We start from the raw sequence: 25,652 nt of genomic DNA, 5'->3' as shown, positions 1-25,652 counted from the left end.
TACCAGACTTGTATTAGTGACGTAGCATTTCTCTGTAAGATAAATAATCATTTACACTGCCGTCATAGAAGAAACAAAATGTGATCAATACAGCATCACAGACTAGTCAGGATCACTGTGATGCTTTTACATTAGAACAGGGACAGGAAAGAAAGCTTGAGTGCATCACATGCAGACATGTGCTCACAAGTGGGGAGTCCTCTTTAGCACTGCTAAACCCTTTAACCGTTAAAGGGTGCAAATGCAATATCTTTATTTCCAGAGCGCGCAGATCTTTTCCATCTTCCATTTTTTCCATCTTCTCATCATCTGCCAAACTCGCATTCACTGAGAAAATCCCCCACACCTCATTTGTACAGTGTTTTAAACTCTTGTGTGGAGATGTTTCCAGGAACTATGCTCAAATTTACACTGAAAAAAAGTGTTCGGTCCTTTGTTTGAGCAAAAACGTCAGCCGCCAGTCTCTTCTCATCAGTATTGCTTTGAATACAGTAGTTGCTTTTAATGAGTCTGGATAGTTAAAGTCAGATGCAGACAGGCTCTGCTTTTGCATGATACATACTAATACTGATCTGTACAATGTAAAACAGTAGGTTCATCTGTATCCACAGTCCCAGCATGGCATGCTTCTCCTTAAACAAACAGAACATTTGCAAAACAAAATATCACCATTATGATTGATGCACAATCTGTCTTCGGAAAGATCATATACCTGACTGTAATTTTATAAGATCTGCAGTTTGCAGCAATTAATGTGGGTCACCAGGAGTGTAGTCGTATTATAGTTATAGTTATAGTTGAAGTGAAATTATCTTGGAGGAAGTGCTCTTCATCACTGTCTTATTCCTCGTTTTCTGCTGATTTATTTCATCTCCAAAACATAAAAACAGAATCCAGCGCTGAAAGTGATTCTGATTACAGAATCTTGAACTTTGCCCCACAAGTCGCTCTTCATTCACCATAATGAGAATAACCACATAGCAGGCAACTATAAAAAAAATTAGTGAAGTTGTAGTGTTGAATGGATCGATGGTTTTAATTATATTGTGAATAGCATCTGTGAAGTAGTGAATAAGGCAAAAAAACAGTTTCTATATTTTCATGTGGGGATCCTGTGTGTGTGTGTGTGGATGGGGAGGACCTCTGCAGGCTCCTAGTAGAGGCAGGGAATGAGCCGTGGGAGGTATTCTTGGAATGCTGAAATAGCGGCTGGATTAGTTTTGCTGCACCCACCATCACTACACACCTGCAGAGAGCAGTGATTAAACGTGTGTGTGTGTGTGTGTGTGTGTGTGTGTGAGATACATTTCTAACATTTCGGTCACCTTCTTAATCAGAAGGAAAAAATGTTCTGATCAAAGATATGAGAAATATGTTTCATGGTAAGTGGTAAGTTAAAACTATATCAGTGGATGCCATGGACCTTGTTCATAGCAGGCATTTTGACTTGTCATAGTAGAAAAAGCACAGGTGTTACTAATCACATTAACAATGCCTCTGTTCTGCTCAGGTGTCCCAGTGAGTCATGACATTGCAACCGTGAGCTTTATGTGCAATACCAGGACTTCATTTCATTATACACACCTGTGCCTTTTCTACTGTGACATGTCAAAATGTCTTTGGTTAAAAAGGAAAATTCATGATCACCAAAGTCTAAAAGAAAGATCTATTTTCATCATGAAGTGTTTAGGACGTGTGCAGCATTATTATTTCATAATTTTGCTCAAAAATCCAGTTTTTTGACAGTCTAATGCAAAATATACATAGATAAAAAACTAATTTGGCTCACTGTGAAACATCTTGTTAATCTTTATCTTATTTACTGACACGTGTTAACCATTGTATCAGACTACATTTTGTCCTTGTAGACCAGTACCTTTCTGAATTCCAGTCAACATTTTCCAGCCTATCTGATGGCTCTCATCTAGTGTCAATCACCAAATGTGCGTGGTGCATTTATTCTAGCACTGATGCAGTAATCATATTGAATTGTCTTTCGATGTTTCTCCATGAAAGTGAATTCCATGTTTCACCATAAAACAGGAAGTCCTTTTAACTCCAACATACATTGTCCAATTTCCCCAAATTTCTCATGTTTTATGAGGGCCATCTGACGTCTATGTGTCAATAGACTGTGCTGCAGTCTGACATACACTGGGATGCGAGGGCCCGTTCAATGCTGCTTGCAGCTTTAATTTGAATCACTGAAAAAATTTGAAAGGAGGACTGTGTTTCAGAGGTCTGAAACCAGGCTGACTGATTGCCTCTTCTTGGGTAAAATTTTAATATATTCTTCACAGGGAGTAACAGTATGATGCGGAAAATATGACATATTGAATACTGTCAGTGTTACAGGTACACACACACACACGTATCAGACCATGGCCACTTTTGGGGACTTGGTATAAACTATATTAATTTCCTGGAGACTTCCTCTAACCCCAACTATTACCACTACTTGGCTAACTCTAACCTTAATCACTTACCCAAATATCAGCTTTTTCCCATTTGAGAACAGGGCTATTGTCATTGTCCCCATTTGAAAAAGCTGCCCCCAATTAACTGATCTTAAGTCTGAAATTGGTCCTCAAAACTAGCCTATAACAGACCACATGTCCACACAGAAACACACAAACAGAAACTACCTTGCTGTAAGAAAAAGTTTTCTTGCAGTCATCTCTGCAGTCCACAAATATAAATGAAAAGAAAGATCCTTTGTTTAATCTATAAGCTCTAGTCTAGATATGAATTGCTGAAACACAGAAGTTTAAACGTCATTATCGATATATATATGAGGAACTCAGTGTAATTCCTTCCTTCTCAGTTACATATTAACAAGACTCTGCATTTTCACAATAATGCCTGACAAGGAGTTTTAAGCAAAGTCAAGAGTCAGCCGCTATGTGTGTGCCGTTTTGGGGAGTTCGGGAGCTGCTGCTGCTCTGGCCTTCCCCTCCCCCCGGCAGATGTCAACAGCTGGTTTTGAATTGCTGGGGAGATTCAGAGGTTCCTAGAAATCATGAAATGGAATCCGTCCCCCTCCCCCTCATCTCCTTGTGGCGTAAACACTGACCTCCAACACAGGCCCTCATACTGTCAAGGTGCTGTCCAAAACACTCACACAGCCAAACACAAGCCCTCTAAATCAACACCGTCCTGTATTTCTCTCCATGTCAGCCAACTCTCAGATAAAATAAACATAAATATGAGGAGCATAGCAAGGTTGTTCATATGTTCTGGTAAAAGTTTCTGTATTTACGTATATTTGTATGACCTTACTGAGAAATGAGACCAGGGAGATGTAATGTGTATGTTGATTTATATTTTATTTTGTTGGAGGCTTTTAGCCAGGGAAGGAATAAGGTCAAGTCAGCCCACAGTATAATCTAAATGCCCATAAGGTGAATGATTTTACACTGGTGGTATGAAATCTTTTATAAAAAGTTTGAAGAAAAAAATAAGAGGAAAATATTCTGGGGAAACCTTTAGTATTTAATATTTAGAGAGGTTTAAAGAATCTACACAGTTAGTACTGTGATGATTACCTCAGACTTCCTCCCTGTGGTTAAACACAGCCATTACATCAGAGGCCTTAACAACACTTCTAGCTATTGTCAGACTTATATGGGTTCAAAATGTAAAGCTTTGTTCACTAAAAGGTTTCTGTTGTGTTCAAAAAGTTAAGGCCAAATCTAGACTAAAATGTCACTGCATTGCAGTAGTGCTTTTAATGTATGGATGATTTATCTTATCACTAAAATGCACTTAAAACTCTTTGATCCAGATTAACTGGTCTGGATTCTTTCTCAGTTTCCTCCAGCTATTAGGAATATAACTGCTGCAACTAATGATTATTATCATTATCAACTGATCTGCCAAATATTTTCTTTAGTAATCATTTTGTCTATAAATTGGAACCCAAAGTGACACCTTCAATGTTTTGTTTTGTCAGCAGTCCAAAATCCAAAGATGTAAAGTTTACTATCCTGTATCACACACAAAACCTTCAAATTCTCACATTTAAGAAGCTGTAACCATCTGATGTTTAGTATTTTTATATATTATTATACTAAAATAATTGCCAATAATTGACAAATCAACTAATTGTGGCAGCTCTACATATATTTAATGTTTCCAGATTCATCTGCAGTAATGATATATATCACTCTAGGCTGCAACTAACAATTCTCATTATGAATTCATCTGCAAATTACTTTCTCAATTAATTGATTTGTCAATAAAATGTCTAAAAAGAGTTGAAGTGCCCATTATATTTACCCAGAGGCCAAGATGACACCTTCACATTTCTTCTTTTGTCTCAAAGATTCTCAGTTTACTGTCATTTAAGATGAAGAAGCAAATCTTAACATTTAGCAAGTTAAAATCAACAATTGCAGCCTTTTTGATTTGAAAAAAGTGACTCAACTGTTGTCAAAATAGTTGCCAATTAATTACTTGTTTCAGTTGTACATCACACAAAGGACAATATCCACTTTTACTGTAATTTATTGTTACCTTTTGACTTCCAGCGCAATGACAAAACACAACACAGACACATCCCAATAATTTAGTGGAGGGAAAACGATGCTTTGGTTGTATGTTCTTCACTCTAGTTACCTACCATAATGATAGAAGTACAGTACTGAACTTGTGAACTGTACACACGTGCATTGACATTATAGTCTAAAAATACTCTATACAGTATATCCAACACCATACAGCCATAAGGCGCTCAAAAGCAGAGAAGAGCCGCTGTCCCTCTGGTCCTTTGTCTTGAAATCAAAAAACATAAAAAGTGTCAAAAGTACATCAAACAGTTTTGAAATCCAAAAATCACCACACAACATTGGAATGACAAGCAATTAAAGTTACAGTACTAACTGAAAAATCATAACCTCATTATTCTTAATGTCTACAATCAACAATTATAAGTGCTTATATTAGAAGTGAGACAGGTAAGCAGCAGCATGGTGGAGTAGTTAGTTTTTATCCTGTACCATATTCACTGAATCAAAGAGTGACCTGGACTCAACTCCATTCAACCTCAGTCAAATCACTGTTGCAAAAGAGCTTCTGAGAAGTCTGGAAAGACCCAGCGCCTGCAACACGCCAGATATTCAACTCAAACACGTGTGATGTATACACACCATAGTAATCACAGTGGCTGACTGTTAGAGTGCGTCGTTGCGACACATCACACTCACTAAGAGGTGAAGTATCAGGTTTATTCATGTCCAGAAGGCATGAGGTGGCTACTTTAACGGAAACAGCCTGAAAACATTTTCTGTCTACATTCAGTGTTGTTTACTTCACCTCACTGGTTTCAACTGGTTTCTACCAGTTTCAACGCTTTAGGTTACCACAGGTTGATTGTTAGTTATCAAAACCATTATGTCAGAGGTCAACTAATTTACCTGTTTTCATCTTCTACACTGTTGTAATTAGATTCAGATATTCGAAATTAAACTTTGGCGTCAGGGAATTTGAAGTATTTTTTTTCATAGCGTGATTATCTTGGTTAAAATTATCTCAATATTATATATTATATTATTTTGACAAAAGTCTTCAAATGAACAAAAATGACAAACAAAACCTAATTTTAGGATCCACTGTTTCAACACATTCTTTAAACTGTCTGTTAGCAACTTTTTTGAAAATGTGTCGACAGCTTGATGATTTCTACACTTTCTGCCATGAGAGATCTACTGTTATTATTCTTGGTTATTATAATATTAACCATTTGTATTCTTTATCACAACTTAGTTGTTTTGATCTTCCTTCCTTGACTCCCTGTTTTATTTGGGAGTAACTCCTCAAACATGGAAGCAGAGACTCATTTGATTCCTTTGTGTTAAGACTTTTTCAAACTGAGCCACAGCAGGAAAACAAATAAACAATCAAAAAACAGTAGTATTTATTGTACTGATTCTATGTAAATGTACATATGACTAAACAAATAATAAAATGTATGTAGCTACAGTATAATCGTCAATATTGCAAACTCCCTTCTACTCTTGTCTTGTTTGACTGAGGGTTGTTGGAGTTGACAGAAGCTTGTTTTTCTTTACTGTATGTCTGTGGTGCTTGAGTTGGCGGACTGTCCCTTTATGTCCTGTATTCTCTCACATTACAGTAAAGTTCAGGACTCTTCATCAGTGGCACTTGGGGAGCGCTCCTAGAAAAAACAGAGAAAACTAGAAAATGTCTACAATTTTTATTTTTATTTTGCACTTTTAGCTGGACCTGGGTATAATTCAAATGGAACTGATAAGTCAAATCAATCATGGCATACATGTGCCAGCTTTCTTTTTTCAAAGAAGTACTGTAGTTAATAAGAAAATGATCAAAAAGTTTTTAAAAATGCCAAACTTACAATGTTAATAAATTACTTTAAAAAATCTCTCTGAATCTAGACCTAAAGCAACTTACTTGTTCCTCGTGACTTCACTTTTCACCAAGTTTAAATAAATTATATTAACATGTTTGTGAGATATCCTGCAAACCTAAAACATCACAACAAATAAATACATGGAGTAGAAAACATAACCTCCTTGGCAGAGATAATAAAGGACAAAGGGTAAAAAGATTTAAGGAATTATGCATGTTAGAGCCTCTACAGAGCTGCTATTGCATATGGGAAATGAGAATGATGATCACACATCCCTCATCCATCCCCTAATTTAATACTACTTCTGTGAGGACAAATACTATACAAAAATATGTATCTTCACTAACAAGATATATAAAAAATATCTATCTGTGCCTTATTTATAATATGTCTTCCCACTGTGTTCAACTTCATGGTTGTGTCCAAACAAATACAGTAGGTAGACCCATAGATAACCATGTTTTATAGTGGTAACTCTGAATTTGCACACTGGACTATTGTAAATCTGTTTCCAACAATGTGATCATATCTATAATCTATACATTAAAGCACAGTTTATTTGAGCCAGGTTGTAAAAAAGACCAGAATTTTAATTTGAAAATAGATAGATTGCACATGCGTGCACACACACACACACACACACACACACACACACACACACACACACACACACACACACACACACACACACACACACACACACACACACACACACACACACACACACACACACACACACACACACACACACACAGAGTTACCTCTTCCTGTTCTTCCTCAGAGTCATCATCACTGACTACAGGTTTGGCTCTGGTGCGTCCTGTTCGTCTGCTGCGTCCCTTTCCTCGATCTCCAGCCTTCTCCTTCCTGCCCAGACGGATCTTTACTTTCACAGAACGAGCTGGAGATAAGCACACACGACAAGGTCACAGAATAAATAAAACTAAGACTCATCTGAACTTTTCAGTAACTTAAGAATGGGAAATGAGACAGTGGCAGTCAAAAACAGATACTTGTTTACTGTTTCAAATGAGTGAAAGCCTTACTGGAAGTGAATGAAATAGAGGGAGCAGCAGTAGAGAGAACAAAGCAGGTGAGTAAGTAAAATTAAACTTGTTTTCTGATTCTTATATGGCCGTTCTAAAGAAATAAGTAACCATCATCACTAAATAGATGATTTACTGAATAGAAAGGCACTCTTCTTTTCGTCTTTTCATTCATTCCATATGTAACTCGAACATCAGAATTATTCAACAGAAAAGAACAAAAGGTGAATGCTGTGTTTCAAACACTGTCGTCGTCTTTTCTTAATTAATGGGTTCAATTTATATGATCTACCCAGTACCGCAGTAGAAATGCAAACAGGAATGCACACCAGGGACTTTTAGTTTCTAGTTTTGTTTCTGAGTTTAGCTCATCTGAAGTACCTGGAACTTTTGGTCCAAACAGGACTTAAAACTCAGATATACAATCAGAAAACAGAGTAGCACAGAAAGAAAAATCAGATGCAGTTGTCTCTTTGTGTCCGCTGTGTTTTTACTTTTGCTGCTCTCTTCATACAGACATACTTACATTCTGACTCTGATCCTTCCTCCTGCTCCTCCTCCTCTTCCTCACTCTCCTCTCCCTCGCTTTCCTCCTCCTTCTCGATCTTCTGCCTCAAACTGGTGAACACCGACTGAAGCACAATGGAGTCTTCATATATCTGCTCACATAACATGAGAGAAAACAGCTGGATGTCATTATCATCATCATGTAGATAAAGATTTCAGTGGGACAAAGACAAAATATTCAGCCTGCATGATTACAATGACATTTTCTGTTAAAGGGAGAAATTAAAAGAAAGGACTGAAAGAACGTTTCTTCCATGAAAGACATAAGCAACTGTTGGGCTAATTATGGCTGTTTAAATTGTGAAACATGGACCTTGCTGAGGGCAGCTATATGAGTTTCTGTTATGTATAAAAATACCCAGCGTGAGAGGCGTCATACTATCCTAACTGAACAGTAAACAATAGAGAGGAGGAAAGCAGGTATTTGTAATCTTGTAATCTGTGTTAATGAGTGATTATTGTATACAGCAGGTCTCACCAGTGATCCCTCAAGGTTAAAGGTTTGAGCATTTTGGAAGAGCAGCATGACGTCTCTCTCCAGGTCACCCAGACTGCGGTAGCGGTGACTTCGAATCCTCTCCTAGAGATGGAAAGGAATGAGTCTGTACATCACTTTATCTAAGAGAGAGTAGAGACTTTTGTTTTTTGAGTTCTATACTTTGCTGCTACGGTGACCAATTTACCCTAAAATAATGATTTTTTCTGATCTTACCTTGATCTTCCTGAAGTCTACAGGCTTGCGGATCAGTTCGTAGTACTCTGGAAGCTCTTTTCGAGATGGCAGCTGGATGAAGACCTCGCTCAGCTGACGCCCACTGGCACTGCAGGAAATGACATCATCCGCATATGAAAGATCCCCATAAATGACTGAATTCATCACATAAAATTTCCCTTTTTTAGTTTTTTTCCATGTAAACTTTAAACATGAGAGATAAGATCATTGTAATCTATGACTAAAAGTGTTCTGATGATGATACCCTCCCCTTATTCTCCTCCATAGTGAACTGCATGTCACCATCCAAATAAAAAGGATCTGTGTAAAGACTTTGGATGGGTTCTATAATTTCTATTAAGGTTTTTTAAACTCTCCTAATTGTTTCCTCCCAGTTATAACAATGAAAGCTGGGAGATTGTCCTCAGTCTCTAGTTGAGTGAAGTGTTTAGAGACTGACCTGTTTGGTTTTGTGTTTATACAAGTTAACTTAACGGTTGAACAGAAATAGCTAGTGATCATTTAATGATGCAAAATATTGTAACAGCATTAATACTGATTTAACATTTCCTGTTATGTCTCGCAGACACCATGTGTAAGTGAGATGTGAAATATTCTCACACTCCTCACATAATCCTGTCCTAACATGACACTCATTCTGTGGTTATGTATCAGATATCAAAAATCTTACCACACCTGTAATATCAGTTAATACACACCCAAGAACAGGCAGACAATTACCTCATCGCCTACAGTCAGCGTGTGTCAAGGACTACAGTTCATTTCTGCTACCTGTCTTTGTACTTGATGACAGCGTCCACAATCTTCTTCATCTTCTTTGTGAGGACAGGAGGATTGGGGGAAAGTTTCTCCGCAGGGGGTCGTCCCCTCTTTCTCTGCCTCTTTCCATCTTCATCTTTGTCTCCTCGTCCTCGTCCCCCTGAGGAAGAAGAGGGGCCAGGAAGATCCAGGTCACGGTCCCTCTTCCTCTTGCGGGTCGTCTTTTTGTGGCGCACCTCTTCCTCCATCTCTTCCAGTGTTCCCTCCTCTATTGCCTGCTCAAGAGAGAAACGAAGAGACTCACAATGACGTTCAGCTTCCCTAGGCCTGGAAAACAAACTCCTCTCTCCTTTCTGCCTTTTTCTTCATGAGGCTAATAACCTTGAGCCACTGCTTCTCGGTCAATGAATCGCTGTAGTCAACCTCCTTTCGCTGTCGAGAACCTCGTCCAAACATTTTCTCCTCCTCTTCCTCACAGGTCAGCCGCTCAACCTCAGCGTCATCCTTCATGATCCAAGTGGGCAGCTCATCCTCCTCCATCAGACGAGGTTTACGCCTCGGGTTACGGGCATCCTCACGCCGCCGGTCAAGGTCCATACGCTGGGGGAGGGAGAAGAGGAAAACCAATGAGAGATACAAAGATGTAGGGGGGTGATTTTAATTGAGTTATGGCTGAAAGTGAGGACTTCATCAATGGATTATTGATGTGTTAGTATGAAATGTAAATTATCTTTGCAATAAAGACAGACCATAAACTGGTCAAACTCCTCCTCGCTTCTGGCAATCATCTGGTTGACCGTCTCATCGTCTGGGACCTCATCCTCCTCCTGAATACAGTAGACACACATTGGCGAGCAGAGCATAAGAAAGAACACATTTTAAAATTGTGTGTGTCGCTTGGTGCACGCACACACATTAATGCGTAGGCATACGTCTTGGCCCCAGACCTCATCTTGCTCTTCATGCTCCAAGATAGCCTGCAGAAAGGCCCTGCGCTCATGACTGGAAGACTTCTGGTCGAACATGCCAGCTTGGATGACCTTTTGGTCCACGTTCAGTTTGTATTTAGCAGCGGCCAGGATTTTCTCCTCAACACTGTTGACTGTGCATAGGCGCAATACACGCACCTCATTCTGCTGGCCAATACGGTGGGCTCTGTCCTGCGCTTGCAGGTCCTGGAGAGGAGTTTGGGAAGGCGAAAGAGAATTAATATCTATAGTATTGGTTTAAATATTACCATGGGAAACTTTTTTAGCTGAAAATTAATGTGTCTCAGTGTTTATAAATGTAGACCTTTTGGTTTAGGAGGACGCATTAAAATCGCAGTATTTTTTCTGCCCAATTGTTCTGTTAAACTCAAACAAATTGACAACTAGTTATGAAGCTTGAGCTTTGAGCTTTCTCCTCAACTTTGGATTTTGAATCTGAGGTCTTCATATTTGCAGCCCCTTACTGTGTACTGTAGGTCCATTGTGAACAATTAGTGTCCTGCAGTACCTGACACCTTACATTATCACTACAAGGTTTACTGTCTAAACTCTTACAGTATCAATGTTGAGATCAATGTGACACCATCAGACGCTCTTTTTTTTGTATTTTACTTAATGTGCATCACACCTGGTGTGGGTTCCAGTCAGAGTCAAAGATAACTACGGTATCTGCTGACTGCAGGTTGAGGCCAAGACCTCCAGCTCTAGTGCTCAGGAGGAAGATAAAGTACTCTGACTCTGGGTCATTGAAAGTCTTCAGTAACATTCCTCTGTCTTCAGCCTTTGTGGTGCCTGACAGAAAGGGAAGCAGAAGAGATGAGAGCAGGTAAAAGAAAAAAAAAGTACAAAAAAAGATAGATTCAGAAACTTATACAGGCAAACAGTTGTACCATCCAGACGCAGATACTTAAAGCTGCGGTAGGCAAAGTAGTCTTCCATGATGGTCATGAGTGAGGTCATCTGACAGAAGAGCAGCACTTTATGGTTTGTGGCTCTCAGCTTGGGAAGGATTCGATCCAACACCTCAAACTTTCCTGATGCCCGATACAGGTCAGGACTGACAGAGAGAGAGGGGGGGGGGGGATTAGATTACATATTGTGTGTTGTCTTTGTGTGTGCTGACCTTAAAGAGAAATTAGCACTTACCCCTGGACTATTCCACCTGAGAATCCTAAGTGTTCAGAGAAGGATTCCTGCAAAAATGGTCTACATAATTATAAAAGACTATCTAAGATACTGTCATCTTTCAAATCCTATCTTGGAGATGAGACATGTCTGCATCACACTCCTCAGTGGTACCTCTATCTGCTGGAACATGTAAGGGTGGTTACAGATCTTCCTCAGCTGCATGATGGTGTTCATCAGCGTCTTTGTGCCTCCTTTACCCTGATAAACATAACAAGACAAGATGTGCAGTGTGTAATCACATTATTCTTTATAAATAGAAACTCTCTCTAATAATAGCCATTCATAAAAGCTATTTTGAGTTCAAAGGACTGGACCCTAAGATTAAAAATGAAACTTCAAAGAAGAGTTAAGTTTTAATCTGGATCACATGGACATGAGTGGGGATATTCATAGTTAATATAAGCACCTGTTCACCTGTATGCCAGTTAATAGGTAAGAGAGACAGGGTGAGTGGGTTTCCGTATTTTTTGCTGACTGCTGTTTTTGCCTCTGATGTGATTATTTTCAATATATTTTCTGCACGTTGTAATATTTTGATCTTTTCTATTAATAGAGGTTATTAAACATATTTTTTTTATGTCAGTTAATCTTTTTGGTAGCATGTCAGACAATAAGCAAACAAGGCCCTACTTCAGCAAATGTGTACTTCACTACAGTCACTACAGCTCAGTTTCCTGTTCATAAAAGTGATGTGAGATACACTATATACACAGTTTTGATTAAAAAAAGGGATCTATGGATATAAAACAAAGACCAAACTTCCTCTCTGTTACAAATCATAATATGTGTTCTAAACATGTCATGTGTTATAAAACTCAAAGTGCATGAGGCTGAGTGCCACATCTTCCTCTATCTTATCTTATCTTATCATTAAACATATATTATGCTGCACAAAGAGCAGCCTTACATGTGTGATTCTAGAAAGAGTGGGGCACATATACTTCCAGTTGTCGAAAATGAAAAAATATGTCCAAACTTAAAACCTTCAGTGTCAAAGAGTTCATGCTCTCACCTTCTTGTCTTTCTCTGATCCATCAGTCAGCAGGACGCCCTTGGCTTGCATGTGTCTGTACAGCACCCTCTGAAGAGATGACATGTCACACTTGATCACGTATTCCACCTGAAGGAGAGGAGAGACATGTTGTATTACTGAGCACAAAAGCCTGCCGGTATCAGCTGATTAAAGGCTAGAAATGGACACTGCATATTGCCAATCTTATTTATCACATAAAATATTACAATACAAAGAATACTAAAGAAGCAGACGTGCTCCAACTTGAGTACTATTTCCCATCCATTAGGAGATCATCAGGACTAATATGTGTTTTTGTCATTGCACATGTTAATCCTTTTTTATCTAAAGAGTGCTGAAAGAGGTGAGCTATGCCTTCTCTGGAAGCTGTGCCTCCACTTCCTTCTTTAATCTGCGCAACAGGAAGGGGCGGAGTACTTTGTGGAGACGACGGATAATCAAAATGGTCTCCTCTTCATTGAGGTCCACCTGGAGGAAGACAAAGAAATTCAAAGTTATTTGTTGAGAAAGACACCTCTAATTACTTCACAAAGGGATAGATATGTCATGTAAAAAGAAAAAAAATCACAGAAGTGACCATGTAGTTGAAGTCTGGCACACCTTCTCTCCAGTCATGGCGAAAGGGGCGTTGAACCATTGCTCAAAGGTGCTGCAGCTTTTGAAGATGGTGGGCAGGAGGAAGTTGAGCAACGCCCAGAGCTCAGGCAGTTTATTCTGCAGTGGTGTCCCTGTTAGCAGGACCCGCCGTGGGGCCAGGTAGTGTGTGTTCAGGACCTGGGTCAGCTTACAGTGGTGGTTCTTCATACGGTGGCCCTCATCCACGATCATATACTTCCAACGGATCTGGTGGAGATGAGGAGGGTAAAAGAAGACAGGACAGAAAAGGACATTTGGATAAAGCTACTTCTACACTGTCTCATAGCTCATGGCCATCCAAACCATCCAAAAACAGAAAGTGCACATGAGGAGGATCTGTTGTCCAGTCTGACCTCACATTCCAAGCTGGCTTGCTCCCAAGCCAAAGCCTTTACACCCCACAACTCTTGCCAGAACTACAACACCCACCTGAAAGCACAGTCAGGAAGCCTATATGACTACATGAGTGCATAGCGGCATGATGGCGACCGAGGAGAGTGGGAGACGCAGCATACTGGCAGCGTCAGTGTGGGGCAGCATCTAGGAGAGAACCCTGAGACGCAGCACAGGGGACGGTCAGATTGGCTGGCTGGGATGAAACGTTTTTAGAGGGCCATATGGGGGCTGAGGGAATGGGAGCCAAGACACAAAAACACACTGAAACCTCAAGCAAAATGCTAATACCAATCTGATGAATCAAAAAATCTTGTTTTCAGTTATGTGTGCATCTGTAGAGACAGAGACAAATAAAACTGTATGTGTGGGTGTGTTTGTGTGTGTCCTTCTGTGTCCTTCTGTACACAAAATCTCACCTTGGCCAGTACTTGTTTGTCCTTGATAATGTATTCGTAAGTGGTGAGTAAAACGTTAAACTTTCCACTGCGCAGTTGGGGAACAAAAGCTCTTCTGGCAGCAGGAGACCCCTAAAAGAAAAAAAAAGGTTAATATAAAGTTCAAAAGAAAATTTAGATGGTGTAACAGCAAACACTCACCTTGTAGGACACTTTCACGACTGTGGGTGCCCATTTGTCAAACTCATACACCCAGTTAGAAAGAGTCCTGTCAATGAGAGACAGCTTATCTTTCAACAATAAGGGTGCAATAATACAAAATCCTTTTTTCTTTACTTCTGGTATTTTTCTGTAAATATGTGCACCAATGTACTGCCCAAATAAAGGAGTTTAGCTCACGAGAGGGGTACAATGATGAGGTAGGGTCCATTGAGCCGCTTGTGCTCCATGAGGTAAGTGATGAGGGCAATAGTCTGGATGGTTTTTCCCAAACCCATCTCATCTGCCAGGATCCCATTCAGGTTGTTGTTGTAGAGGGAAACAAGCCACTCTAGACCTTTAATCTGGCAGATGATGGAAAGGAATTTCATGCAAGGAAGTATTTCTAACATGAGTGCGTATTTACTGCAGCATGGCATAAGAATACAGTGTTCATCACACTCCCATTTTAATCATAATGGTCAGATTCAGCTAATGTTAGCATATCATACTTGAGTAATCAGAAATGTAAAACAAACAAATCCAATTCCTCGCCTTTTTGCTTGTGCTTGTTTACCTGATACTGTTTGAGTTGTCCATTTATCAACAAACTGGACTGTTTCTCCACTTTTTCTGTGACAGCGTGAGCTACAGCATAATAAGACTGAAGCCCTCGTGCAAATGCTGCACCACTATACTCGTCATCCACGTCCTGTTTAGCATTCCTGTAGAGGAAACACATAACTAATTTTATTCAGTCATTGCAAAAATTGGTGGAAATCTTAGCTCAAATATGTTACAGCATAGTTGAGACTGAATGACAGGACCAAGCACATATGTAGGACTTAAGCATTTGTACTCACTCGATAATATGGCGGACGTCCACCTCTGACACATCTTCACTATCAGGGTCTGTAATCTTCTTTTTTTCCTCTACGGGAGCAGCTGAAGGCTGAGGTTCCTGTTCTTCTTCCTCCTGACACACAGCAGGTATAACAGCTTGTCAGTGGAAAAAAAAGGTGCATTGCAATAGTGAATATGAAAGTGATTTCAAACATGTCTTACAAAGCAATGTACCTCCTCCTCTTCCTCCTCCTCGCTGTCTTCACTGTCAGAGCGGGGAGCCACCTCATAACTGGAGATAAAAACAAGTAAACTCAAAACTTCTCACAAATAATTGAATATTAAGTGTACAAGTCAAACTCATGCACCTTATCCCTTATTTCAGCCAAACACAGAGCCAATAAAGTGAATGTAAACGCTTTATAACACAAGACTAAAAGCCTGTAGCCTTGCTAGATTCCTTATGAGGCTGTGACATTTATAACATACAAATTCATTGTTGAATGATTAAAAAACTTTGCTGTTATCCACTATTAGTGATAAAAGTTTGTCTCAGGGAAGATTGTGTTTCTAGCTAATTTTCAGCCCCGTTTTTGCAAGTCTAAACTGTAATTCAGTCATACTTTGTTAGCTTACTTAAGCTCAGCTATGCTTTGAAGTGAAAGCATAATAGCGCGTAAACCACGTTAGCCAACATACATGTTAACTACTGGATATTAGCTACATGATGGCATTCAGCATGTAAGCTAATATGTTTAAATTATTGCCATTTTACCATATTAATGTTAGCAAGTCCACATGCTAATTGTTTAGGATGTTTACAGTTAGTATGGTAACACTGAAACATTTACAGTAGTACATCTGTATAATACCCTAATGTTTAGAACATTAGCGTGTATGTAACATTCAATTCAATGTGAAGTTCTATAAGTATGATCATTAACCAAAGTGGATGGACTTTCTGTCACTGGGTATATGCCAGATCAGACAGTTAGGATTCACTTCATGGCAGTACATCCAACATTGGGTCAAGATGAAGAATTTCAAATTTTCAGTCTGGTATTTATACTAACAAATGGCCAACACTGACACACCACTACCATGGCTTGAAACACAGCCACCTCTTTTCCAAACACACATGCACAGACATTCACTCTTCCTCTCTCCAGCCAGCCTCACCCAGGGTTCATCTCCAGCCAGGTGTCCAGCTGTCCAGCTTTGGGAGCATCCACCCCTGTCAGGATGTTTCCACTGTCCACATGGATGACCTTCACAGGTAGGTCGCTCATCTGACTTGTCTCATCCAGAGGCTGCGGATGTAGTCCAAAGTTAGCTTTCAGACTGAGCTAGTTTGAATAGGTTAGATTTAAATGAAGGCTAAGGGAGAAACCTTCAGATAGCAACAAAAATCATTCATTTCAAGTTTTATATCAGTGGTGTTGGTATATACTGCTGCTGAATGGCCAATTTAACAAACAAATAGCACCAGGCAGATATGCAATTATTGATTTTTACACCACTAACAATTTTAGTGGTTTATCATAGTTTTGCATTATAATTCTTATCTGTGCATTACTTGACTGTTTTCATGGTTGACTTGGGCTCTAGCCAATGATTTTTAAGTTTGGTCACCCGTTGCATATTGCCAATGTTTTGAGATATGTGCTGTATATACATACATATTTTTTAATCTCTTAATTGAGTTGTCAGCAGACACATAGTTCAATCCAACAAACAGAATGTCTATAGAATATCCCATATCCCACCCACGCCAAGCTGGTAATGACCACCAAAAGAAAAGGGCAAATATGAAAGCATATAAATAAGTTATATACACAATACATAGATAAGTAAATAAATAACTCACATATCTATATACAGTAGATGCTGATTTTTGTTAGTGTTGCTTTATGCCTGTTGATGATCTGATCAAATAAAATGTTAAACAACAAGAATGTGCTGTGCTTCAAACTCATTGTGGGAGCAAAGAACAGTGTGCAGTTTATACTTTTAGCCATGACAACACAAACAAGCAAAAACCTACCCATTAAGCTTTGTGTGAAATTTGATCCATCCTATGTTTGAAAGGATATCTCTATAGAGACCACAGAGAGCAACACAACATAGCGTTGGGTGCGCATTATGGACCTGCTTTAATTACCTCTTCCTTACTGGAATAGATGTAAATTAAAAGCAGCATCTGCTCACCTCTCCATCAGGTCCCAAGGCAGGAGTCTGTCCTTCAGCAATCTCCAACTACAAGACAGGAGGACGTCCACCAATCACAACTGAATTCACATACAGTCAGTGACACACCAAAGCAGCACAGCACCTCATAATCAGACACAAAGTTCACTGATATGCTTTAGCTCAGTGTATAAGTCCGACTTTGTTAGTGCTACTGTTTTAAATACCTTCTTTTTCTTCTTTTTCTTCTTCTTCTTCTCCTTGAGGGCCTGTGCAGCTTTGTGAGCTCTGACCAGCTCAGTGAGGTTGGCGACATACTCATCAGTTTGCTGCAGAAGGTAGGCCAGACGCTTGTCCTTCTTCTGGTCAATCAGTTTACGGTAGCCCTCTTCATCCTCTGCCTGGGAAGACAGACACATACAGAGTGTGTGTGTTTGTGTAGGGAGGTGTATATATGTGCATGCATGTGTAACTGTGGAAGCAATGTGTTTTTTTCTCACCATAAGCCTCCTCATTCTCTCTTTCTCAATACGCTCATTCTCTTTCTTCTGCTCCCGTTCGGTGTTGGCATGGTAGGTTGCCACAGCTTTGGTCAGTTTCTGAATTTTGCCTGTGATCGATCGGTGGTACTCTTTGAAGTCTTTGGCATGCTGAAGGATGCTGTTAAGATACTCCTAAAATTAGAGTGGGGGGACAGAGAAAAGAGGAGATAAGAGCAGTCAATCAAAAATATGATTTTAAAAATCATCATAGGGACCTTCAAGGCTGCAGCATCCTCTACCTGATGTTTCTGCCTGCGTTTGCGCTCTTGCTCAATCTTCTGCTGTTTCTCTAGTTTCTCTGTGATGCGGGCTTCTCGCAGACTCTGACGCTTGCTTCGCTTGTAGGCCTTGGCATCAAGGGCAGTCTCTAAAGCAGTGTCACGACGCATACACACCACCACCTCTTGACGCAACTGTGAATAATAATATCAACATCATTAACCCACCACCAACACAAATACAGTACACAAGTTGTTATGGTCTTTCATACACAGTGACTGGCAAAGTTTAATATTGTGAAGGTTAAAGGTGAAAATGTGAAGGCGGATGATGTAGCACACACCTGTCTCTGGAAGTTAAGTAGTCGGAGAGCTTTGAGCTCAATAGTAGCTTTGGTACGTAAATCACCAGCCAGAGAACCCGGCAGGTTCTCCAGTTCAGCAATACGATGAGTGATGCGAGCCTGTAACCTGCAAGAGCCGACAGTAATGAGTTACAGCTATTTTTTTTTACACTGTTCTAATCATATATTTTTCATTTCAAGTAACACTGGTAGACAGCATTAGGTAGACAGGTTTCAAAATGCTGAAGTTTGATTTATTCTAATCATCAAGCCAAAAAACTCCTTGAGATGAAGGAAGCTGTGCTGCTGGAGTACCTGTATTCCCTTTCCTGTAGTATCTCCACTGGGTCCAGGCCACAGGGTTTCTGAATGGGGGTAATGCGGTTCTGCTTGGCGTGGTAAGGCATCATGGGAGTAGGCTGTGCCGGTTGGCTGGGGGACTGGGTCTGTGGCGGCATTACTGGGGAGGCAGCAGGGGGAACTGAGGGGGGAGCAGGAGATGGCCGGCCAGTGGGCTGAGGGGGGATCAGCTTTTGGGGAGCGTTGGAGGGGGCTGCTGCATTCACCATAGGGCCTGGAGGAAAGTGAGGGAATGAAGATGATAATGTCAATACCATGTTGCTGAAAATGCTGCTGTGGTCTACATGATGGCATTACAGTTAAGGTTAAAACCAATATGTGTAGAAGGACACTAAGTGGCTGACATACAGTATTTTGCAACAGTGTGTTTAGGGTTGCAATTTACTATTATCTTCATTATCAATTATTTGTTGTGTCTTTAAAATGTCCCATACTTGTCTTAAAATGTATGAAAAATTCCCATTAAAATTTGAAATAGGCCAGGGCAACATATTCAACCTATGGTTCAAAACTCAAAGATATCCAATTTACTATCATATATGACAAAGAAAAGCATAAAAACATCACATTAAAAAAGCTGTAGAGTCAGTATTTGACATTTTTGCTTGAAAAATGTAGCTATTTATCAAAATAGTTGGTATTTAATTGTCTGTCAATCAAATAACCAAAAGTGATGGACACTATGTGGATTCTTGGGTTTCTTCACATGCCATTATCTTGTTAATTATCTTGTTATCTCAAGATTATAAGATATTCAACTAGGGCTGAAACGATTACTCGAATTATTCAAATAATTCGATTACAAAAAATGATCGAGGCAGTTTTTCATGAATTGAAGCTTCGTTTAATGCATTTAACTCGTTAATATGACCTGCTCCACTTGTACACACACACACACACACACACACACTCAAACCGATCGGTTTTCTATCATTTATTTGCCCGTCATGTCTTCTTTTTCTAATGTCACCATGTGGATCATTAAGCTTGTTGTACTAGTTAGTGAACTATCAGTTTCTACCTGCTGAGAAGATCTCAGTCAGCCAGTCAGCAGTAGGAGATGAGGAGAGGAGCAGGGAGAGGTTGATCTCAGGTCTCTACACTGAGGTAGGAGGAGCAGGGGAATCTAGTGCGCTTAATTTGTATGGTAGCCTAATGATGCAAAAATTAAAATCAGTCGTAAGTTAGTTAAGTAAGTAAGTTCATATATTTGTTTCAGATGGCACTGAAGTTAAATGCAATAAATGGGTTTACTTTTGATTAAAACTATTGAATATTAAGACCAAATAGCCTTTGTCTAAGTTATAAATCTTAAATATGTCTTGTTTCAAAGTCATTTGACTTTACCGTATTATTATTTTCATTTATTTCTTTCAGAAGGTACTGAAGTTAAATGCAATAAATGGGTTTAGTTTTGAATAAAACCCACTTGATTGTTCATTCAGAGACATGTCTTTTTTGTCCTTTTTCTCATTTTTACTTTCACTATTTAATGAGGCAAAAGAAATTGATTCGATTACTCGATTAATCAATGAAATAATCGATAGAATAATCGATTACAAAAATAATCGATAGCTGCAACCCTATATTCAACTCATTATCTCGAGAAAATCAAGGTAGTTTCTTATTGATGTTTATCAGAGATCAGGAGTGGCGAGAGAAAGTTAGTGATGGGAGAAATTACATTTTCTGTAGCAGTGAATCATATGAAGCAACTGTGTTTCAGAGCATTTGATACAGACAAAATGGCGACATCTGCTAGGTAACTTTGACATTGCTTTTATATGTAAGGATCTGGGTAAGGTGTCATGAAATAGGCAAAATATATGTAAACTCCTTGCTGTCATCTGTTTGATATTTCCTATTATACTTTATTGAATAAAGGTTATTTACCAAAAACTGTGTCAGTGAGTGGATGTACAAATATACAGTATATTGTTAATAAGGCTTATAATAATCCCTTACTACTGTACTCTTATAAACTCTTTGGTGAATAAACAATTAATTCTCCCCGACAGGCATGACAGCAATCTTGAAGGCTGAAAGGTGTGATTAAATAAAGCAGACACTTATTTTCAAGTTCTCTTGAGTTGATCTTAAGAAAACAAAAGTCTCATCAGCTTGAGAAATCAGATTTTTGTTTTCTTGAGATAACAAGATGAATTAACCCATTATCATGAGACAACATGCTTTTTGTTGTCTCCAGGGTGTGATCTCAAGATAACAGCATTAAAAAAAATGTTACAAGCACGGCTGATCTTGGCTTCTGTATTTCAGATTGTCTGTATCATTACAGTATTTTGGCCCAGAGGCTGCACTAATGGGAAAACACTAAAACCAAAAACTCATATCGCAACCAAGCAAATCATGAGTCATGAATTGAATTAAAGGCTGACATGGACATAACACATCTCACTCAGCTTCTCTTCTTCTAACATCCTCGACAGGCATCAACAAAGGCACTTAAACTAATTCAATAGCAAGAGAGGCTGACGTGTCCAAGAGGTCTGAGAGCAGCACTGTATACCTTCAGGCCACGACTTGGGTGGTCCGTTGGGGTTTTGTCCTTGCATCCCAGCTGGGGTCCCTGATGGACCTGGTGGAGGCATGTTGGGTCCCATCATTCCTTGAGAAAAAAAAAGAAGGAAAGATGCACATTTTAGACATTGTTCTTTCATAACCTGAGAAGATGACTGTGGGAGTTTTGTGAAAATTCAAGATTCATTCTTACACACAAATATAAATTTGAACCCTGTTAATTACCCATCAGACCACAGCAGGGACTTGTATTCATACAAGACAATCCGCATACACCCCTCACCGTGAGCTCTGCTGTAGCCTGAGCCCATTGGTCCTGGTCCTGGTCCTGCTGGTCCGCCTCCTGGCCCGCCTCCAACTCCAGGAGCCAGGCTCGGCATGGTCTGCTGCTGCTGCATTCCAGGCATAGGCCTCTTCCCTTGGACGGCCATCTGGAGGTGGTCTGGCAGGGGCTGTCCCCGGGCCAGCATCTTATAGGCCATGATCTGAGCTCTAAGTTGGTGCAGTTGGTTCTGGTTGAAGGGAGTAGGGCCACCAGGGCCGCCAGGACCTCCAGGGCCATTAGGGCCACCGGTTTCAAGGCCAGATCCAAGACTGGAAACACCAGAACCAAGACTGGGTCCAGGGCTTGGGCCTGGGCCTGAGCTACCTGGAGGGCCGGGGCGGTTGTTGGGACCCAGCGTGTGCTGGTCCCCACTGGGGCCGTCTAAAGGCGTAGAGGCAGAGCCTGGGCCACCGGAGGAGGAGGACGAAGAGGATGATGGCATAAGTGGACCGGAGGGAGGACCATTTGAAGGGACTGGACTGGAGTGGTCAGAGCCGCCTAATGGAGAGTGGTAGCCTGGAGGACACAGATGGAAAGACGGATAGATAGATCTAGAGGGGGGACACAGCAGTGAATCCATCACATAGAGATTTTAACCAAAGCCTGCAGAAGACCCACAAACACAACAGCCTCACGTTGGTGTGGGCTGGCAGAAAGACTGATTGGAAAAGAAGAGCTAATCAAATATAATGAGCTTTGTGGTTTGTTCCTCTACCAGCTGCTGATACCATGCACCTCATCACAGGTTAACAGAAATGTGTCTGTAAAACCACCAAGATCCACCAGCCCCCAGACAAACAAACATTTACCCACAGCTCCTCACAGAAATCTGACAAATCTGTCATCTAAAAATCATTAATTAATTCATCAATTAATAAATTGGCTTGTGTAACCAGATCTAATGTGCACAAAAATACATAAGCCAAAATATTACATTTCTTATTGATTATGGCATATATATTTCATGAGGGCAGCAGGATTTGTGTTATTCAATGGGAACATACTATAAAAAGCAAAGGCATTATCACCGCACTCAATTTAATTCAATTAATGTCTTGTATAACGTTGTGTCTAATAATCTATAACTTATCTGTTTCACAAATATTCTTAAATAAATACATGATGTTTCTCTGTTTTGCAGCTGCTTATTAGTGGTTTATCATATTTTTGTAATTTGAGTATAATATTATAGGTAATGTCAGTCTAGAAGCTCTCAAGATAACAGAGAGGATATTTTCTACCAGTTGTCTGTCACAGGTGCTACTGAAATAGTAAAAATGGTCAAATCATAACTGCCAGTTACTCCTCGTTATAGCATGCTGAGTGCGGTGGTCAGGCTGCATGTTGCCAACTAGCTGTTTTGACTTTTGTTTTTCAAGCAAGCTGCATAACAGTTTGATTCAACAGTGTTTGAGTTGTATGAGTCTCATTGTTCATTTCAAGTCTTACAACAGCAAAGCTCTTCCCTGTGAGCCAGCCAGGCCACATGACAAAACTCCTACAGATGATTCACCACCAGACTCACAAAGCACACACCTTACTCAGAATGCAGATTGCTTAAACAAAGTCTCCATGCCATGCTTACCTTGTGAGTGTTGGTCCAGAGGACTGGGTGGAGGGCCCATACCACTGTGCCCGCCCTGTCTCATAGTCAGACCCTTCATCTGACTGAAGCGGCTCTCCTCACTCAAGCTCTTCTCATGAATGCCTTCCATTGGCTATGAGGTAAAAAATCAAACAGTGTGAAGGTGAAACCATGTGGGAAAATGATTAGGTTGTCCGAATGTTTTGTTCTTGTTTGATTTTTATTGAGATGGTTTTGTGGACACTGGTGGTGGATGGTTATGTTTTCATATTAATCATAAGATTTATTGTTACAGCAAAAGAAAATAAAGGGGAGTGAGGAGAAGTAGAAAAGTCCTTGACTTTTTCCAACTGGATTTTCTTATTTTAATTATTTACTGGGATTATTGGAATAGTTTACTGTGATTTTGATATATATGATTGTGGATGACTTTGTTTATTTGTTTTGTTTTCTTATTTATATAATTTTACCTTGGTGCATATATATTTTATTTTATTCTTTATTGTAATATGTTTGAAATAAAAAAAATAAACTATAAAGAGTTCTGTTGTGTAGAAAGAAAATGGAAACGTATAATTCAGATTCATAATAAAACCATAAAAACTGTACATAACTGTATATAAGTAAAATTCAGAAAAGGAGAATGGGTTTCTTACATGTACATTCAGAAATGTGATGGGGGGGTTCAACAAAAACAATTGGCATTATAGGTACATAAATTATATAAATGAACTGGCTAAATCACTGGAACAATACTATATCAGGTTTTTCCTGTTAGATACTCACATTAAATGCTTGTTACAGTAGGTACTCAGATATCACAGAATAGCAGTCACAGTCACAACTGATGTCATGTCTAATATATAGATTAGTATTTGTGTTGTATATGTCTATTATGAAATTGTTGTACAATAATAATAATAATAATAAAAATAATTAACAGATTAAAGCATGTGAAAGTTATTTGAAAGTCTACCGAGTTGCAACATTTTGCTGTGGTGTCTGCTCTGCAGTTTGTAGCATTACTATGAGGATGTGTTGTTCCAGATCCTTTCTGTGTATAAAACACAAGAAGTGTTGGGTTTAAAAATAATTGCTGACACTCTGCTTCCTAAAAGACTTAAATGATCAACCTCCAAAGTAGTGATGGTGTATGTCAGCAGTACAGCTTCTATTTAAAGTTTCTTACTTTGTGCAGAGAGTGCATGCTGTCCTGGCCATATCCAGAGGGCCCTGGCTGTGAGTGTCCAGAGGAAGGGGGGCCCGGGCTGGGGCCCATCATACTGTGAGAGGAGCCTGGGGAGGGACCAGGACTGGGGCCCAGCATGGCCCCAGGGGAGGGACCCGGACCAGGGGAAGGACCTGGGCGAGGGGTGCCTCCCATTGGGGGATCTGGCGTTGACATTGCCCAGGATCTCCTGCTCCTGGATGAGCAACAACTGTGAGAGGTGGAGGAGAGAAGGTGTGAAGGAGTGGTAGAGAGGAGGAAATTCATCTTTACTAAACTCAGAGGGATGTCAACTAATATGCAAAAGTTTATTACCTTAATAAACATTTAATTTGTGTTTTAATCAGACAAAATCCACAACACGTTTTAACAGTGCTTCCTTCAACTATTCCATTCTGAAAAACTGAAGTGGGTGCACAATCTTTGAAGGATGAGTGAATTCTGTCCAACGCCTATCAGATGTTGGGTCTTCATCCTCCTGCTGCGCTGCACCAAATGCACCCGTTGCGTGCATTTGCAATTGCAGCTGCACGGTCTACCACTTGAACTGAACACGGGGAAACACAGTAAATTATGCACATGAGCCTATTCTACTGATAATTTCCCAACTCAGAACATGAAAGGGTGTCTCGTTAAATATAAAAAAGGGGAATGGCGGACTGTGCTTGTGCGACTGACCTACCCGCATCAACAGAAAAGGCAGTCCTGGGTTAATTTCTGCGCTCTCTTGTTGATATTTGGGGAGAGAAAAAGACGCAGCAGTTGTCGCAATTAAGTCTACTCACCCTCTTTGTAATCTGCCTTCAAGCGTTGATTTGTTTCACCGACGTGGCTCGAGCGCCCCCCTTCACCGCTGCTATGACCGAATGTCTAGTCACAGCTGTGCGTCAGCGCGCATGCGTTTGCAGCGACTCTCTCCAAGCTGTGCATCAAGTTTGATTTAATTGACGGAGAATACCTATAGAAGAGACACGTTCAGGTGTGTTAAAATGTTAGTGGTAAATACCTTTAAATACCTACAATTAATGACACGAGTCTGTTAAATGTAAGAGTTCCCTAAACAGTTAAATACTATTAATATTGTAATGTTTTACTTTTCTTGTTCAATCTCATTATAGACCTAATTATTCTCTCATTATCATTACAGGCTATAT

At 39.9% G+C, this 25,652-nt stretch overlaps 1 protein-coding gene across 1 annotated transcript; it reads right to left on the bottom strand.

Moving 5' to 3' along the window:
- Window positions 1-5,640: 5,640 nt before the first annotated feature.
- On the bottom strand, window positions 5,641-25,335 carry LOC128381212 (transcription activator BRG1). Its single transcript, XM_053341164.1, has 34 exons — window positions 25,280-25,335; window positions 24,460-24,709; window positions 23,271-23,403; window positions 21,644-22,201; window positions 21,350-21,448; window positions 18,778-19,036; window positions 18,463-18,589; window positions 18,140-18,313; window positions 17,859-18,032; window positions 17,586-17,759; window positions 17,380-17,427; window positions 16,351-16,481; window positions 15,406-15,463; window positions 15,192-15,301; window positions 14,906-15,053; window positions 14,530-14,693; window positions 14,332-14,398; window positions 14,152-14,262; window positions 13,304-13,546; window positions 13,058-13,171; window positions 12,683-12,790; window positions 11,782-11,868; window positions 11,629-11,675; window positions 11,373-11,539; window positions 11,111-11,274; window positions 10,408-10,668; window positions 10,243-10,320; window positions 9,875-10,093; window positions 9,506-9,768; window positions 8,714-8,822; window positions 8,480-8,581; window positions 7,961-8,093; window positions 7,150-7,289; window positions 5,641-6,175 (listed from the first exon to the last, which is right to left on the bottom strand). Exons 2-34 carry the CDS (start codon window positions 24,673-24,675, stop codon window positions 6,140-6,142), a joined length of 5,022 nt encoding a protein of 1,673 aa, XP_053197139.1. The 5' UTR covers window positions 24,676-24,709; window positions 25,280-25,335; the 3' UTR covers window positions 5,641-6,139.
- Window positions 25,336-25,652: the final 317 nt, after the last annotated feature.

This window comes from Scomber japonicus, chromosome 2 (assembly GCF_027409825.1).
Source record: "Scomber japonicus isolate fScoJap1 chromosome 2, fScoJap1.pri, whole genome shotgun sequence".
Classification (NCBI taxonomy): Eukaryota; Metazoa; Chordata; class Actinopteri; order Scombriformes; family Scombridae; genus Scomber; species Scomber japonicus.
Note: the sequence above shows the minus strand (reverse complement) of the source record. Positions and strands in the feature narration are given on the sequence as shown.

Bases quoted from the DNA above. Each gene is read 5' to 3' on its own strand.
- LOC128381212 (XM_053341164.1), bottom strand. From the start codon at position 24,675: ATGTCAACGCCAGATCCCCCAATGGGAGGCACCCCTCGCCCAGGTCCT. The intron at 15,054-15,191 runs GTGAGTACAAAT...TTTCCTCTACAG, and splicing joins GACGTCCGCCATATTATCGA to GAATGCTAAACAGGACGTGG. The intron at 13,172-13,303 runs GTGTGCCAGACT...GTCTTCCTCCAG, and splicing joins TCGCCATGACTGGAGAGAAG to GTGGACCTCAATGAAGAGGA.